Source organism: Drosophila grimshawi, unplaced genomic scaffold, assembly GCF_018153295.1.
Source record: "Drosophila grimshawi isolate 15287-2541.00 unplaced genomic scaffold, ASM1815329v1 contig_848, whole genome shotgun sequence".
Classification (NCBI taxonomy): Eukaryota; Metazoa; Arthropoda; class Insecta; order Diptera; family Drosophilidae; genus Drosophila; species Drosophila grimshawi.
This window is the reverse complement of record NW_025063692.1, coordinates 7,792,073-7,809,351: the sequence shown is the minus strand read 5'-3', so window position 1 is coordinate 7,809,351 and position 17,279 is coordinate 7,792,073. Positions and strand designations below refer to the sequence as shown.

At 44.8% G+C, this 17,279-nt stretch overlaps 6 protein-coding genes across 7 annotated transcripts; 5 read left to right on the top strand and 1 right to left on the bottom strand.

Moving 5' to 3' along the window:
- The first annotated feature begins 28 nt into the window (after positions 1-28).
- On the top strand, positions 29-1,353 carry LOC6565640 (serine/threonine-protein phosphatase Pgam5, mitochondrial). Of its 2 annotated transcripts, none has more exons than XM_001992227.2 (2): positions 29-657; positions 843-1,353. In XM_001992227.2, exons 1-2 carry the CDS (start codon positions 40-42, stop codon positions 1,152-1,154), a joined length of 930 nt encoding a protein of 309 aa, XP_001992263.2. In that variant the 5' UTR covers positions 29-39; the 3' UTR covers positions 1,155-1,353. The 2 variants fall into 2 exon arrangements, with proteins under 2 accessions (XP_001992263.2, XP_032594635.1); XM_032738744.2 differs by having other exon boundaries at positions 30-657; positions 846-1,353.
- Positions 1,354-1,661: 308 nt separating this feature from the next.
- Positions 1,662-5,312, top strand: LOC6565639 (protein MMS22-like). Its single transcript, XM_001992226.2, has 3 exons — positions 1,662-2,076; positions 2,134-2,738; positions 2,800-5,312. Exons 1-3 carry the CDS (start codon positions 1,718-1,720, stop codon positions 5,229-5,231), a joined length of 3,396 nt encoding a protein of 1,131 aa, XP_001992262.1. The 5' UTR covers positions 1,662-1,717; the 3' UTR covers positions 5,232-5,312.
- A 195-nt stretch (positions 5,313-5,507) lies between these two features.
- Positions 5,508-7,538, top strand: LOC6565638 (peroxisomal targeting signal 1 receptor). The gene has a single exon (XM_001992225.2). It carries the CDS (start codon positions 5,628-5,630, stop codon positions 7,305-7,307), a length of 1,680 nt encoding a protein of 559 aa, XP_001992261.1. The 5' UTR covers positions 5,508-5,627; the 3' UTR covers positions 7,308-7,538.
- A 173-nt stretch (positions 7,539-7,711) lies between these two features.
- LOC6565637 (mediator of RNA polymerase II transcription subunit 18) lies at positions 7,712-8,658 on the bottom strand. The gene is made up of 3 exons (XM_001992224.2): positions 8,459-8,658; positions 8,117-8,403; positions 7,712-8,053 (listed from the first exon to the last, which is right to left on the bottom strand). The coding sequence occupies exons 1-3, from the start codon at positions 8,578-8,580 to the stop codon at positions 7,812-7,814; spliced, it is 651 nt and encodes a 216-aa protein (XP_001992260.1). The 5' UTR covers positions 8,581-8,658; the 3' UTR covers positions 7,712-7,811.
- A 462-nt stretch (positions 8,659-9,120) lies between these two features.
- On the top strand, positions 9,121-11,538 carry LOC6565636. The gene is made up of 2 exons (XM_001992223.2): positions 9,121-10,421; positions 10,997-11,538. The coding sequence occupies exons 1-2, from the start codon at positions 9,400-9,402 to the stop codon at positions 11,262-11,264; spliced, it is 1,290 nt and encodes a 429-aa protein (XP_001992259.1). The 5' UTR covers positions 9,121-9,399; the 3' UTR covers positions 11,265-11,538.
- Positions 11,539-12,598: 1,060 nt separating this feature from the next.
- Positions 12,599-17,159, top strand: LOC6565544 (frizzled-4). The gene is given in 6 exon segments (XM_032738809.2): positions 12,599-12,939; positions 13,311-14,487; positions 14,583-14,818; positions 14,891-15,228; positions 15,230-15,798; positions 15,858-17,159. Coding segments are annotated over 4 exon segments (2,220 nt in total). The 5' UTR covers positions 12,599-12,939; positions 13,311-13,402; the 3' UTR covers positions 15,791-15,798; positions 15,858-17,159.
- Positions 17,160-17,279: the final 120 nt, after the last annotated feature.

Here is a 17,279-nt window from a genome sequence, read left to right as displayed (position 1 = left end):
GATGTGGCAACGCTTGCAGCTTCCACACACAGCTGTTATATGCCGCCTTTTGGTCTATTTGTGAACAGAACAATAAATCGCACCAAAAGCCACGAAAAAATGCGAAAATTCACAGCATTTGCGTGCGGCACCATTGCCGGCCTCTCCGCCTACTACATCCAGCGACTGAACGATCCCCAGCTGAGGGTCCACAACTCGTGGACGAACAGCGAGACGCCAATTAGCGATTGTGCGCTGTGGAACAGCAACTGGGATTTTCGCGATCCAAAGAGTCTGGTGCGGCCGCTAAAGAATGACAATCCGCAGGAGCAGAATCGCTACAACAGCGAACTGGAGAAGCATGTGCCAAAGAAAGCACGTCACATCATACTGATCCGACATGGCGAATATCTGGATGTGGGCGACACTGATGATTCACACCATCTGACTGATCGTGGCCGCCAGCAGGCCAAATATACCGGGCAGCGTCTGCACGAGCTGGGCATCACATGGGACAAGGTGATTGCCTCCAATATGGTGCGTGCCCAGGAAACGGCCGATATTATACTCAATGAGATTGACTATGACAAGGCCAATGTGAAGAACTGTCCATTTCTGCGCGAAGGTGCCCCAATTCCACCACAGCCACCCGTCGGCCACTGGAAGCCTGAAGGATCGGTGAGTAATCCAGAACTGTACTCTAGGCAACATATAACGTACAGTGCCTTTCATAAATATGCGTATCTCCATCCAGACGATTCAATCCCCAAGCAGATATTTTATCTAGTCAGTTATAGTTGAATATATATATAGATTGAATCAGACTGTATAACCACTGCCCAATTTGTTCGTTTTATTTGCAGCAGTTTTTCCGGGATGGTGCCCGAATTGAGGCCGCCTTCCGACGTTACTTCCATCGTGCCTATCCGGAGCAGGAGAAGGAGAGCTATACGCTCATCGTTGGCCATGGCAATGTGATACGCTACTTTGTCTGTCGCGCCTTGCAGTTTCCGGCCGAGGCCTGGTTGCGCATTAGCATCAATCATGCATCAATCACTTGGCTGACAATCAGTGCATCCGGCAATGTGTCCATCAAGTATCTGGGCGACTCCGGCTTCCTGCCAGCCAAGTTACTCACGAATCGTATACCCCGCGACGCCAAGAATGTTGTCTAGTTCTACTTGAGGTCGAACTCGTTCCGCAAGCCGTTGAAATTATTTTGTATTCCTTTTGAGAAGGCTCGTTCGCAATTACAACACAAATTAGGCAAGCACAATGATATATCTATATATTTACACGTCTTGTCCACTGAAGTCTAGTATTTTTTTTAAACTTATGTACGTAAATAAAATGAATTTAAATTTGTATAGAAGCGAAAAGTAAATCTTACATTCAATATAAATTACAGATGCGCTGATTCTCTTTGCGAAATTAGTGAGCTGTAGACATTTACAGATAATAAGGATTAGATGCAATCTCATCTCACATATATTCAACAAACAATAACAAATAACGTAACATCAGTGCAGTCGTAAACTTGGATAACGGCTTTACGCAATGCGTAGTTCGCTTGAATTAATTTCTTGTTCAGTATCGTTCTGGTAATCGATAGTTGCTGGCTATCGATATTGCCAGCTGAATATGTGTAGCTGACAAATTTGCCGCTAAAAACGCTGCAGTTCATGTGCTGCCAACAAAAACAAATGATTATAATAATATTCAAGTCCTTGCACTTACCATGGACTATGATCTTTTCCAGTCAGATGACGATGAGGACATTCTGAGTGCCTATTTGCAAGTGTCGCAAAAGTTGCCGCCAGAGCCGCAGGTGCAGCTGCAATTATTGGGCAACAGTGACGAGTTGAATGTTGCTACTGATGACGATAGGGATGCACTGGACATGCTGCCCGAATTTAACTGCAGCGGACGGGATACGAGCAGGGCTTCGAATGATTTGCCCAACACGGGATTTGTGCGAAATGGCTATGCATTGGATGCGCCGGTGCCACGCAGCCGCCTGGACAGATTAAGCTTTAATTTCGAGGAGGGACAGCTGCAAGTGTGCATGGTAGTTCGTTATCTGCAGGGCGAGGCGTGGTGAGTATTAGTCCGAGTGCGTCCTGTATCCTATAATCAGAATCGAATTAATCCTAGCAAGAATATACAGAAGCTGTGCGGCGCTGTAGCAGGTCAGCAGCATCTTCAATCCAAATCCGCGCTAAGTGCTGCCACTGCCAGCTGGTATGAGGCACGCCAGCAGGTCACACACTTTTACCATTGGCTGTTGCACGACGTGCAGATATCGGAGCAGTGGCACATTATCTCACCCGGCGTTCGGCAGCTCCGTGAGCTGCTCAATAGTTGTCTGGATGCGTCAGCATGGCGTGTCCTCTATTTTGCAGAGCATGTCAAGGGCAATGAGTGCCAGGCGCCTGCCTATCAACTCTACCACGGGGCACTTGAGTGGCGTCTGCTCGATTTGTGCCTGCTGCGAAAGCATCAAACTGCAACTGGAGAGGAGGAGGAAGAGGATCAGCTGTGCTATCAGACGCAACTGGCGCGCATCTTCGATGATCTGGTGCTTTGCGCCAACTATCACTATCGTAGCAAACACAGCGCTGAACTGTTGCACACTTCGGCATTCGTGTGCCGCTGCAGCAAGGAACTCTGGCTGCTGCTCCATCAGCAAATGGGCTTAGAATGCGCGTTCTGGCCACTATTCCATCGGGCGATGCAGCGACACAAGACACAACTGCAGCGTACGTTTTCAACTTTCTAGCGATGTTTGTTTGGTTAACCTTACATTCTATTTTCTTGCAGCTGAGTGTGGCAACAACGCTACCGCCTTGGCTTACCACGAGTTCTATGCCTGGTTGCGCCTTAGTCTCGCTCGCTTGGCTGCTTATGGCGCAGATGGTTTGCAGTTGAGCAAACCAGCAACTGTCGGCGCAGAACTGTTGCAGACTGGAAGCCTGCTGCGACAGTTTCTTGCCTGTCAGCCGGATGAGCAGCAGCGTCGCGTTTATTTGTGTCTGATAGCGCCACTGCAGCTTCGCTGGGCACAGCCCGATACGGATGTGCTGTGCCAGCTATGGGAGTATCTGCATCGTATGCTCAACTCTAGCTTTAGTATGCAGCTGCTCGAGCAGCTGCCATTGATCTGCACCAGCGGCGCTGCCTATGTGGAACGCTATCGTATGCTGCTCGCCCGTCCGCAAATGGAGGATTTAAATCTGAGCAGCTTTACGATCTTTGTGCTGTTGTTGGGCAAGACGCTGCAACAGCTGCCATCTCTGGGACGTACCGGAGCGCAAAAGCTAATGGGTCGTATCTTTAGCAAGTTTAGTGCTGCCAAGCTGTTGGCCTTAAACGAATCCGGCATACATCATGTGATCGAGTTATTCCTTTGCCTGCTGCTCACATATGCAGAGTTTGGCGAACTGGCGCCCAAGTTGCGTGAATTGCTACTCTGTCTGGCGCTGGACAAGTTGCCGCCGGCACGACGCCAACTGGCTGCCAAAGGACACATGGCCCTGTTGCTGCTCCATGCGCAGCGCCGACAGCCGATGGAGGATTATGTGAGCAAGCTGCTCGTTCAATTGGCAGTCGTACGCAACGATGTTGATGTCGGTGGCATCTTTGGAGCGACACTGCAACCCATCTTCGAGCTGGCCGATGATTGTGCACGTGGTGAGCAACTCCTTGTGTCCTCCTGGCTGACGCATTATCTGGAGCACAGTGGTCAGGCGGCACAGGAACGCGTCTGGCAGGCGTTGCATCTACTGTGCCAAAAACTAAAGGAAAATCCGTCGAGTGCCATGTGGGATGCACTGCAGCAGCATGTACTGCCACAGTTGCGACTGCAATATGCCAACGGCTACAGCGTCTGGTTGCCCAAATTGGCGGCCGATTTCGTTGCCCTGGACAAGGATCGTAAGTTACTGGAGTTATTGCTTCTGGGCACCGAGCCAGCAAATACGGCTGCCAGTGCCCAACTGCTGCTCCATGTGCTGATGCAACAACAGGATGATGCCGCTACTGTTGCTGTCGCACCTAGTGTGCTTGTCATCCAAGTGTGGATTAAATCGCTGGTGCTGCTCACGGCGCAGCATGAATCCGTGCTGGCCCTAACGCCACATGTTGCCCAGCTGGCAGAGTTTCGTGCGCTGGGATTGGATGCTTCGTCGCTGGAGGGCCGTGAACCGTTGTGTGCCTTCTTTGGCGCATTGGGTCGTCGCGCTCAGCAGCAGGATGCAGTGGCGCACGTTCGCATGCAACTCAGCCACAAGTTGCATGGCTATGTGGCGCACTTTGAGCAGTGGCTGCCCCCAGCACTGACGGAGCAGCGTCCAGAGATTGGGGCACGCTTCTATAACTTTTTGGCCATTGTCATTTATAATTGCGCCACATTGACCTATGTACGCTCCAAGCCCAGCTGCTTTTTCCACCTGGCTATGGTGCGTTTTCTGTTGACCACACAGCTGCAAGCGGGGATTCAACCGGAGGGTCGTCTGCCACAATTGGTGCACAAGATATTCCCGGTGCTGTTGCAGGGCATTGGCCGGTTGCCATATCGCACGGATGCGTATCTTGGTCGAACACTCGAGCAGCTCATCCTTCACTGGACTCCGCTTTTTGGCTTTACGAGCAACGTCAAACTGGTGGCTCGTCCATTTGCAACGCTTCTACAAGCGGATGCGGATGGCGAACTGGCCCAGTTTGTGCTGCAGAATTTGGCGAGTCAATTTCTGGGTGTGCAGCGAAACCAAGTGGGTGCGAATGTTGGATTAATCCTCATGGTGATACAGCAACTTTTCGTAGGATTGGGTGAGACAAAGGATGCGCCGAGTGCAGAACCACAGCTCTTAACGCTCCTAAAAGCTGTGAATATTCCACTGCTGGAGCATATCATGTTTGTCGGCGAACTGGAGCCGAGCCGCATCCAAGTTTTGAATCTCTATCGCCAGATGGTCCATCTCGGTGTGTTCCAGCGTTCAATGGCGGCGCAAGAGATCTGCTCCGATGACATACGCTCGCTGGCCGAAAAGCATTTGGCGCACTGCACCTATTTCTACTTCCAGATGCTCATCAAGCTGGCGGAGCCGGCTCCACAATTGGTGGCACCACTCTATAGCTTTGTGCGCAAACAGGCCGTCAACGTAGAGCTGAAGCGTGCCGCTGGTGAGGATGTGGGCATACGCAAGTGCCTGCAGCGATTGCAGCAGGTCCTCCAAACAGCACCTAGTACTTAGTACACAAATACATCTAGTTCACAGACCCCAAACAAAATCATACCTTCAATAAATGTATACATATAAGTATTTCGATTACAATAATATCTCTGGTTTTTGACATTACACTGACACAAATGTAATCACAAATTTATTACATTTTAAATCTACCAAGTGGTAGCAAAGTACCGCTACTTACTCATCATCGATATATGTGACGCACAATATATCGATAGTTAAAACAAGTCTGGCTGCATTCGATATATCTATTTGGATTAAAGCATATATTACATATGTATATATAGTCCATCTCCATTGTGGACATTTGGACTTTTGTTTCGCTTCTTATCTTAAAGAACTTCATCCTCCTCAAGGTGTTTAGAGTAAGCGAGGCAAGTTACTTGTTACGTAGCAACGATGTCGTTACGTCCACTTGTGGAAGGCGACTGTGGCGCTGTGAATCCCTTGATGCAGCTGGGCGGCCAATTCACCCGCGATGTGGCCCACAAGAATGAAGGTATTCAACAGGCGCAATTCGAGCGCAGCCTGCGCCCGGACGAGCAGATGGTCAATGATTTTCTCGGCCAAGTTGCCGCACCGCCGCAATCCTTTCAAATGGACAAACTGCTGCAGGAGATGCGTGGCATTGAAATCCATAGTGGAGCAGCAGAGGAGGCAGCGATGGGTGTCCAGTGGAGTCGGGACTTTGCACAGCAACAACAGCGACAACAGCTGTCAAACCAAATGTTGCATATGCAGCCGCAACAGCAGCACATGCAACATGCCCAGGAGTTCTTCGATGAGCCGCTAATTACCAGCCAAAATTTCATGCCGCCACCAATGATGCGACAACCATATATGGCCATGACAGCGCCACCTCAGCTGCAGCAGCAGCACGATGCCTTTTTCGATGAAGGCATGGAAACAATCATAACCGACAATCTGCCAAAGGTCGAGAATGCTGGAGAATCTGTCAACGATTGGATTAACGACTATCAGCGCAACAACGAGCAAAGCGAGCAGACTGCGTCGAATTTCAATGAAAAGTTCTGGCAGCGACTGCAGGACGAATGGCAAAAGCTTTCCGAAGAGAACGAGCATCCGTGGCTCTCCGAATACAATGAGAATCTGGATGCGTACAAGGAGTACGAGTTTGCCGAACAGAATCCCATGTCCGAACTGGACAATGCATTTGAAAAGGGCAAGGAGTACCTAACCAAAGGTGACATACCCAGTGCGGTGCTCTGCTTTGAGGTAGCCGCCAAAAAGGAGCCTGAACGTGTCGAAGTCTGGCAGCTGCTGGGTATGTCCCAAGCCGAAAACGAAATGGATCCACAGGCCATTGCGGCACTGAAGCGTGCACTCGAACTGCAGCCAGATAATCGGCAGGTGCTGATGGCATTATCCGTTTGCTATACCAACGAGGGTTTGCAGAGCAACGCAGTGAAAATGTTATCCACTTGGCTGGAGGTGAATCCAAAATATAAGCATCTGTTGACCGCTTATCCGCAGCTGCAATCAGAAGCAACCTCGTTGGCCTCCTCGCTAATTGGCGGCCACAAGCTGCGTGATCTGCAGCAGGTTTATTTGGAGGCGGTACGCCTGCAGCCCGCTCAACTCGATTCCGATCTGCAAGAGGCACTCGGCGTTCTCTACAATCTATCAGGCGAGTTTGACAAGGCAGTCGATTGCTATCGCTCGACCGTCCATGTTGATCCGCAAAACGCCAAGCTATGGAATCGTCTTGGTGCCAGTTTAGCCAATGGTTCACGTTCCGTTGAGGCCGTTGAGGCATATCAGCAGGCACTCCAACTCCAGCCGGGATTCATACGCGTCCGGTACAACGTCGGCGTTTGCTGCATGAATCTGAAGGCCTACAAGGAGGCCGCTGAGCATCTGATCACCGCTCTAACCATGCAGGCGCACACAAATGCCGCCCGGGAGCTGCCCAGTGCCCAGGCTGTTGGCCAAAATCAAATGTCCGAGTCCATTTGGAGCACTCTAAAGATGGTCATATCGCTGATGGGTCGCAGCGACCTGCAGGGTCATATAAGCGAACGAAATTTGGACGCCCTCAACGAGGCCTTCAAGGATTAGCATGTGGTCACTGTTTTTAGGTGTTAGCTGTGAATTTAGGACAAAAACAAGAACGAGTAATACATACTTGTGTTTTGCATTCCCCCACAATTTGTCACTTTTTCCGTACATATTTTTTTGTTATACACACATTGTATTGAATGTATTTTTTTGTATGTGTAAGTCTTTAAACAATTAAGTGGTTCAATTACTGTTGAATTGAACATGAATAAATTGTTCAAATATGTTTTCTACAAGTCGGCCGATTATTCTATCATCAATCAATATGTTAATTCGTTTTAAATCTTTCCCATCTTAATTAATTGATCTTCAAATTTTAGAGTTGGTAAATCGTTATGGGAACGCAAATCTCTTTTTTCGTGACTAATTTCTTTTACAATGCATTAAAAATGTCATCACATGGATAAAATGACAATTTGCATTTATTTTTCTTCTTTTTTTTTGTGTTTCAATAATATGCTACATTTTATAACTAAAGTATGAGAGTGGTATGAGCCAATGGACTTATGGTAGATTGCCCAGACGTTTGTAGTCGATCTTTTCCAATTGAACCAATGGTTTTAGCTGCTCCGCAAACACACGCATTTCCTCGCCCACGTTCTCCTGACCCGTGGGCGCCACCACAGACAACTCGACAATGTAGCTCTGTGAGATGGGCTCATTCGCCATGTCCTGCTGCTTGCCGGGCACAATTTTAATCAGCTTGGACACGGTAATTTTCATGCGACCCTTGCGAAACATGTATCCTGCATAGAAATCGATATATATTTTCTTAATCCTCGTAGCTAATCATAACACAAAAAGGTAACCTTTTGCTATATACTCGAACTCGAGGCGAAAGCCCATTTCGGTAAGAAAATCGAGAATTCCATTGGTGCAGGCGCAGTCCATGCAGCTGCGAACTAGTGTTGGTCGACGCATATCCACTTCGGGCTGACCTAAATAGCGCATCTGAAATGGAGCATCTTGTCCCAGGGCGCGTCGCACGCGCAACAAAAGCGGCTGTGGTGATGTTGGCTGCCTCAGGCTCATGCATACCTCAAGATCGTGAAATCTCTCTGGTGACGTATCAACATTATCACATAGACCCTTCAACCTGTCGGGAGAGTTTTAAGTTTATTCCGAAGTTTCGCTCGCTTTTTCATACACACCTGTGCATCAAATGTTCGACGGCTGTGTCTAAAATAGAGCCTTGCAGTAAGTACTCGAGATTAGGCAGAAATCGATTGTTTAACGCCAACGAGAGTGATTCACGTGCCGAAGAGATAGCCATCAGGGTATGTTAATATATATTAATTTCAATAAATATCCGCACAACTCAAGCGGTTCTTTTTTGTTTATGTTCCACACTATCGTCGTATTGCAAAAATCAAATTTTGGCTGTCGGCATATCGAAATTGAAATGTATCGACTACATGCCAAGAATATTAGATCTTAGAAGGTAACACCATGCGCAGCTTTCTAGGCCTTCAGAAATATGTTCGTGACGTCAGAGACAAATTGTGGCGGCGCTCCAATCAGCAAATACCTCTTATTGTTCCATATGCTTTTAAGCGCTCTAAATTCGTATTATTGCTTGGAATACACTGCAAAATTGTAATTTAACAGCGATATTGATATGTCATACTTTTGTATATATGACGTAGTTGCGCAGAGCAAACGTTTTGCGCCATTTGTATTTTCCATGGACGTTATCTTAAAAATGCGATAATTCTTGACTCACTTACGTTGCGGGTGAGGTTGCCAGCTGAAGTCTGCCAGATAAGGATGCCAGACACAAAAAAAAGAACAGCCATCGCACATCATCGCAATTGCAATTATTATTGTTGTTTAAGCCAACAACAAATGTGTTGATATCGTGTTTATTGTAGCCAGCTAAATGGCAAAACAAATTCGATGCGAATTGCCAACGCAGTGTGTCGCAACGTTTCGGCATAACGGTAGTTAGTACACCAGTTAAAAGTTACGTGAACAACAAAACACAAAAAAAAAAAAAATACCAAGGAGGAGACACCCAAAATTTACGTGAGATGCCAGCTAATGCAACTGCAACAACAACAACAACTGCAACAAGCAATAACAAACAGCTGCAATGAATGTGAAGAAACGGCCACGTCTGGAGCTAGCAACAGCTGCCACTGCCACAGCCACAGACGTTGCGCTCCTGAGCAATTCAGTTTATGGCAACGTTGCAAATATTGTTGGGGGAGGCACCACAAGCGGTCTGTTTCTCACAACCAGCAGCAGCGGCGGCAGCGGCAGCAGCAGCATGGGAGGCGTGACTGACATTAATAATGGTGCACAAATATATTTAACCATTTGCGGCGATGATGACAACTCGAATGAATCTCAAGAATTCTATGCCATTGAGAGCATTAAGCAGGAACCAGATTTAGATGCACTGCATGCCCTTTTGCCCACAAATCTGCAGCTGCCAACCGGTTGTGAAATCTATTTAGTTAAGGACACCAAAACGAGCGAACAAATGCTGCAAATGAAACATACGATCCCAACAACAACAGCAACAACAAACACAACAGCAATGGCATCCATCAAATTGGAGCCGGACTCCATACCGTCCACGAGCGTGCTATTCGTTAGTGGCGGAGGCGCTGCCACGCCCACCACACACAATGTTGTTGTTGCTGCCAACAAAGATTCAACGCCACCCAACAATGGCAACGGCAGCATTTCCTCTATTGCAGTGGCCAACCATCCACATCCACCAACTCTTCCAGCTCATGCTTCCCAGACAGCAGCTGTTCCATCTCACTTTAATGTCAAGCTGGATGCTTATAAGAAACGGGACGATAAGCGTCGTGCCACCCACAACGAAGTCGAGCGTCGCCGGCGCGACAAGATCAACTGCTGGATCTTCAAGCTAAAAGAGATGCTGCCCACGGAGGGCAATCGCTATAAGCCGCAAATAACCACAAATGCAAATCTCTCGGCTGAAACGGTAGACGGCAGCAACAAGACGACTATGACGACCACAACTTCGACGAGCCTGCGTAGCAGCCACAATAATGGACGCACACCACCCAACGACTCTAAATCACAAATCCTGATCAAGGCCTGCGACTACATCAAGAGCATGCAGAACGAAATTGATAAGTAAGTGGGGGTGGCTGGATGATAACCGATTCATTTTTTTTATGTGGAATTCAAAAAATTGAACTACTATTTTGAATTTCAAGTATAAGTATATACAATAACGTAGTATATACAATCAAATATATACGAAATACTCTTTCAAATTCTTTCTTTTTTTCTAGTACAATTAAATAAACAAATTGAATAACCGGTTTCACTTGCAACTAGAATTGAATTTCAATATATAAGCTGATTCCAGTTATATTTATTTAAATGACATTTTTCTTTTCGTTGTATATGTGTGAGTTGTTCTTGCATTGAATTGAATTTCAATTGAAGTTAATTGCAGACTAAACACATGACTTGAATTTCTGTTATGGTTTCCCATTGAAACTCTATTTATTTAATTATTATGCCAAGTAAATTCCAATTGAAAGTCGATCTTCTTTAAGTAAATATATATGTGGGCTGGTAACATAATTGATATTCGTTCGTGTTTAGGTCATCATTGAATGCATTGATTTAAAAATGAATTGAAAATGAAATTGAAATATTTTCAAATATATACATTTATTATAATGATGTCAATTTTGCAGCTTACGCGACTGCCTGCAAGAGGCGGAGAGTCTGCGTCTAAGCAATCAAGCATTGAGGGACGAGTTGGATAACCTAAAGCAGCAACAGGAGCTGCAGGAGCTGCGTTTCAATACCGCTGGCGGATCATTCAACGTAACGCTAAATTCGTTAAATAGTTCAGCTACTAGTGACCTCTTCGATGGGATAGATACGGCACCGCATCTCTCGACGATCTCTTCGATAAACTTCACCAAACGGGGCCTGATGATCACCGACTACGATGAGTAAAAGCAATATACTATGAAATAGAAGAATTGCCCAAGCCCCCAAATTCAACCAAAGATTTGGATGCATAGGACAAAGAAAAGCAAAAACACACAATAGTCAATATATTAACATTTATGTGCCACAATTTTGGGTGAGAGTAATAATAATGCGGGCTGCTTCGGCCGTTGGCAGCCGAAGATAATTCTTGTTATCGCTGATATTCGTTTTTGTTGAACAATTGTTGTCAATCCTCATATGGCATACGTACATAGATATACATACATATACATATTCTGCATCAAATTATATATATATATATATATATATATACATATATATATGTTTATATATTTAAGCATACCCCAAAACAAAAAAACAAAAACTTCAAAACTATTTCATATTTTGAGCATATATTGTGCTTGTTTTTCGATTTTATTGTAATGTTACTCGCACTAATTAAATAATGTAAAGTATTTGTAATATTCTTAAAACAAACAATTATCTATAACTACATATACAAATATTATTACATATATACTATATTATAAATATACAAAAGCGGTTAACGAAAGTCTACACACAAAAGGATATGTGGCTAAAAATGCGAATTCTTGATTTTTCCCCGTAAGATAAAGACAAAGATAGAGAGAGAAAGAGAGAGAGAGAGCATTTGCGGCCGTATTTTCGAAAACAGAGACAAAACCGCATTCAGGCCAATCATAAAAGCAAGCAAGAGAGCATGTGTCTTAAAGAGAGAGATAGCGAAAGAGAAAAACAAATGCAAAATTGAAAAAGTGCATGGTGTTCGCGTCTGTCGATCTTCAATACATATGCATTTCGCTCTTGTAGTGGTGTGTACAGTTAAAAACGACATTGTTAATGGAAATTGTAAAAATTTGGGCATATATTGTTGTGAATCGTTAGAAAATTGTTTTGGTATAGCGTTGATGAAAAAGGGTGCAATTTGTGTTACTTGTTGCTATCTTCATATATACCAGTTAATAATTCTATTTAAATTCAATAAAAAAAAACTAAAAATAAATAACGCTTATTCTTCCACTGTGCTTGTAATTTTGGATATTGTGGATTTCGAATTTTGTGCTTTTGTGGATGGTATGACTTGCAGGCTGTTTGCCAACACTGTATTTTTAATAGCACTAGAGTAATCGTCGTGCCACCTCATTTTAATAGCGTGTTATCGATAGAAACATATCTACATATTCTAGCGAACGATTCAACGCAATATTTACAACTTTTTCACCCTTTAAGTTAAAGTAAACATTCAACTAGTGAGCACAAAATCAAATTGGTAGTGTAAAATCATATAAATGCAACAAGAGAAAAGTATATATATATATATATCCAATGCAAATTGTGTGACTAGCCAACCACATAAATGAAAAGATATTTTTACCTGCGACTTAAGTAAACAAACCAAATTGACGAACCAAAATTCCTAAACGATCGAAAACATAAACAACTTCAAATTTGGGCAGCAGCAGGAACAACATACAAAATATTAAAAAAAAATAAAACAGAACTAGTTAAAATGTGTTAAAGTGCATATGAAATTTGTAATTGGGAGAAGATAATCTGCATACCAATTGTGAAAGAACAAGAACACCAAACTAGTTTGCAGCAGCAACGGCGACAGCGGCAGCAGCAGCGACGGCACGATAACAAGAACGACGCCAAGGTAGTTAACGAGTTGACAAGGGGAGTCCAGGCCAGACAGGCGGTCGGGCGGTCGGTGGCGGCGACGGCGATGTCTGCAGCGAATGAGCTGTGCGAAAGAGATCGCGCATATTAACGAGTGCGAGAGCATGTGAAACCAGTTTTTGTATGTAGAAAAGGGTTCGAGGTGCATAACAGTGTTGCTAATTCAGCTTTTTTTCTGCTGACGGTTCTTTTTAGCTTGTTAATTTGTTAAAAAAGGAGTAAACTTCTTTTCTCAAATCAGAGGAACATTTTCATTGCACAGATAACATAAACAAAAAAAAATTATTTTCGCTCAAATAAAATATATTTATTTCAATATATTTTTAGCTTTTTTTTTTTTTTTGCTAGATCAAGGTTGGCAACACTGATGCGCACTATGCAAATCAGTGAGAGAAGCAGCAACAACAAGAGCAACAAGTAGAAGCAGAAGCAGAAGCAGAATGAATGCAAAATGGAAGCTGGCCGCAGTATTGCTGCTTCTGCAACTGCTGGAGGCGCGGACAGTAATCGTTGTCGGTGGAGGAGCAGGGGACAGCAGCAGCAGCAGTAGTAGTAGCAGCAGTAGTAGTAGTAGTATTAGTAGTGGTAGTAGTAGTAGTAGCCACGCGCCGTCGGAGATAATCTTTCGCCAGTGCGAGCCCATTCGGATCGAAATGTGCCGCGGCATTGGCTACAATGAGACATCCATGCCAAATCTCGTTGGACACGAGCTGCAAACGGATGTGGAATACACATTGCAAACATTCGCGCCGCTCATCGAATACGATTGCAGCTCCCAGCTGAAGCTGTTCCTCTGTGCCGCCTATGTGCCAATGTGTACGCCCAAGGCGCCGGTGCATTCCATTGGACCCTGTCGCAGTCTGTGTGAATCTGTACGGATACGTTGCCATCCGGTGCTGCAGGGATTTGGGTTTCCCTGGCCGCCGGCGCTCGACTGTGAGCGTTTTCCGCGCGAGAACAATCACGAGACCATGTGCATGGAGGGACCCGGTGAGACGCATTTGCCCCTGCAGGAGGATCATGACATATATGGCCCGAATATGAATATGCCAGGAACTGGCATCAAATTAGCACCATCTCTGCCGCTCGATTGTTCCGCATTGGCCAAATCCCATTTATATGTGAAACTGCATCGCTCCGGACGCTGTGCCCCACTCTGCGAGGCGGACATTCTATTTACACCAAGTGAGAAGCATTTTTCCGAGATCTGGGTATCCACGTGGGCCTATGCTGCCCTGGGACTCGCTTGCGTCGCCACACTTTGTCTTCTCCTCCTCGGTGGCGATAATTGTGGACGCAATGCGGGCGCCAAATGGTCGCGTCTGCTGTCACCGTTGCTCTGGTGCCACAACATGATCACCATTGGCTGGACGGTCCGTTTCATTGTCGGACGCACGGGCACCTCCTGCGGCACGGATCCCCAGGCGCCCAATGAGCTCCTGCTCAGCGTGGATGGACTATCCAATGCGGCCTGCGCCAGCGTCTTTCTATTGCGCTACTATTTTGGCATGGCTGCCTGTGCCTGGTAAGTTCGCTCTCATTCATCCAATCTTTTTGATCATAAGAATAAGAATTTTCGAGTCGGCAATCCATAAATATAATTGTTTTGTCTGTGCACAGGTGGGCAATTTTATGCCTTGGTTGGCATCGCGATATACGCCGCAATAGTCCGGACACCAAAGGACACATTGCGTTGCCTGCCGCCGCCAAGAGGCATGGTGGTAGTGGGAGTGGCAACACCGCCCAACAGGATTTGGCGCGCAATAATTTTGTTTGCTTTGTGGCCTGGGGACTGCCCGCATTTCAAACGGCAGCGGTCATTGTAATGCGACTGGTGGATGCCGATGAACTACTGGGTGAGTCCTTGCGTGTGCTTTTGTGTATCAATTCGAGCGAATTTCCAACATAATTGCTATAATTTTGATCAGGCGCCTGCTTCGTGGGCAATCAGTCGGATAAGGCGCTACAGGTGCTGGTCGCCACGCCCGTCTTTTGCTACTGGATCTTTGGGTCAATGAATCTAATATCTGGATATTTGGTGCACTGCCGCAACAAGGAGATACTGCGCAATAGTAATGCGCTGAGTCTGCAGCAGCAACTGCAGCTGGCCACGCACAACAGCTCCGGCATTGGTATCTTTCTTTTCATTTATGGCGCCGCCTGTGCCCTGCTGCTGCTCGCTGTTATCTATGAATTTGCCAACATTGATGTGTGGCTGAGCGCGCGGGAGACGAGCACGCCACTTTGGCCATATTTAACGCGAGCCTTTCATGGAGCTCATGCTGGGCATTTGTTGTTTCGCTTGGGTGCTGGGACCAAGCATATCCAGCATGTACAAGCGACAGTTGTCTCTGCGTCCGCTCAAGCAAACACCGGGCGGAGAGCGCACAATACACCCAAATCATCAGCAACAGCAGCAGTTGCAACAGCAGCTTCAGCCACATAATCATCACCATCATCATCATCAGCAGCAGCACACGCTCGATGGACAGAGTAGTTCGCGTGGCTCGCATATTGCCTGCAGCAGCACGGTTGTCTCCTACCATTCGGTGCGTCCGTCACATCAGTCGATGGCCAGTTCACCGCCAATAATCAGCAGTCCGTACAAGCACAAATCGCAAACGAGCGCTGGCTCCATCTCTTTGAATCAAATGTCCAACTATTCGCTGGGACGCAGCGTTCAGCAGCAATCGCCGCCGCATGCTCACTCCTCGCATCACCGCCTGCATTATGTGCCGCAGAAGCATCATCATGGTCATCAGGCACATCATACCAGCTATTCGCATTATCCGCAACTACAGCGCTACGGCAATGAGACGCTCCTGTGAACGTATAGGTAAGTCAACTGAATAAGTTCCACTTATCCTTTCATTCATATTTGCTCTCAACTTACAGTATGTGACAAGAACACGTCATCGTCATGGCCAGCAGTTCTTTCAAGTCTGACGCCGCACTAAGATTCCCAAACAGTTGCGGCTGCTTAACCACAAACGTTCCTGCCAAGGTCAGATTAGATCTGTCTAGTTTAGCTTTTAAGTTGGATCATGAGCTTGCGCCCAACTTGTTGGCACATTTTACAAGGTTTGTTAGCGTAATAGTATCTATCCAAATATTCAACCTGGTTAACAATGAAAGATTCCACATGCAAGGTTTTATTTGTGGCAAGCCTCCCAAGTTGTTCTACTTACCAATTTAAATTTAGTAAAGCCCATTGTACCGACTTCAGTTATTAAACTGTTGTAAAATTTAAATTTGATACAATTGGAATCATAATTATCGCTGTATGTGCTATGCACATATCCTGCTAACTAGGCATTTTTACTGTCATTATTTTTTTGAGAATCAACCTAAATGTATTTCTGTAATTGTATTAGTTTCAAATAATGTGTGTTAACTTAATGTCCTAACTTATATGTTGTGCATTGCTTCGTTGTGTTTTTTGTGCATGATTCCGTGTAATAATTTAAAAAAAACTCAAAATGAATTACTGGCTTCCAAAAATGTGAAAAAGAAAACAACTTGCCTTAGATATATACACATATTATTAATATATATTTTAGAAATTTGAGTGAAAGCTATTTCATTTTGAGAATTCATTAATAACGAAATGTTATGCATGGTGCTTTTATAAGTATATATATATATTTTTTTAAATATTAAATTTAGGTCTGCTGCCGATGACACCAAAGTACAATCCACTAAACAATTCTTGCCCGCATAGCATAAATATCAAATGAAACTCATTTGATCTTTTTATTTTTCTTTTGGTTTTTATTTTTTATTTGTTTACGCAGCAACAAAATACTGTGATACTGTGATTCATGTGCTTAAACTTTAAAGATAAACAATAAATCAAATCAAAATAATAATCTAACCATTTCGATTCACCTACAAAACATAAATGATGTTAACTGCAAGTGTACTTAAAATATAACACAATTGTAATTGTATTCAATGTGCCATTAGTTTAAGAACTTATTAAAAGAACTTCCAAGTACTTAATTTTCAATGTACTCTAATCTATAATTATATGTATATGTGGCCGTATGTAAGTGTCTATTAAAGTCTGGCCTAAACTTATTGGTTAAATATATTTTTGAACACGTTTTTACACCGAGCTAATTAAAAAAATTATATACCAATACAACGGCTCGCTGGGAAATATGAACTTTCAACATAAATTAAAAAAATTGTATAATATATATTTCTTAAATGAGACCCATTGAAAATGCAACAAACAACAAAATTGTAAATTGAATAGTAAAATCATTGGTTTATGTTTTGGAAATACTACTTTCAGCGAACAATGTATGTGTA

Bases quoted from the DNA above. Each gene is read 5' to 3' on its own strand.
- LOC6565640 (XM_001992227.2), top strand. From the start codon at position 40: ATGCCGCCTTTTGGTCTATTTGTGAACAGAACAATAAATCGCACCAAA. The intron at 658-842 runs GTGAGTAATCCA...TTTTATTTGCAG, and splicing joins ACTGGAAGCCTGAAGGATCG to CAGTTTTTCCGGGATGGTGC.
- LOC6565639 (XM_001992226.2), top strand. From the start codon at position 1,718: ATGGACTATGATCTTTTCCAGTCAGATGACGATGAGGACATTCTGAGT. The intron at 2,077-2,133 runs GTGAGTATTAGT...AATTAATCCTAG, and splicing joins TATCTGCAGGGCGAGGCGTG to CAAGAATATACAGAAGCTGT. The intron at 2,739-2,799 runs GTACGTTTTCAA...ATTTTCTTGCAG, and splicing joins ACACAAGACACAACTGCAGC to CTGAGTGTGGCAACAACGCT.
- LOC6565638 (XM_001992225.2), top strand. From the start codon at position 5,628: ATGTCGTTACGTCCACTTGTGGAAGGCGACTGTGGCGCTGTGAATCCC.
- LOC6565637 (XM_001992224.2), bottom strand. From the start codon at position 8,580: ATGGCTATCTCTTCGGCACGTGAATCACTCTCGTTGGCGTTAAACAAT. The intron at 8,404-8,458 runs GTGTGTATGAAA...CTCTCCCGACAG, and splicing joins GTCGAACATTTGATGCACAG to GTTGAAGGGTCTATGTGATA. The intron at 8,054-8,116 runs GTTACCTTTTTG...ATTTCTATGCAG, and splicing joins GTTCGAGTATATAGCAAAAG to GATACATGTTTCGCAAGGGT.
- LOC6565636 (XM_001992223.2), top strand. From the start codon at position 9,400: ATGAATGTGAAGAAACGGCCACGTCTGGAGCTAGCAACAGCTGCCACT. The intron at 10,422-10,996 runs GTAAGTGGGGGT...TCAATTTTGCAG, and splicing joins ATGCAGAACGAAATTGATAA to CTTACGCGACTGCCTGCAAG.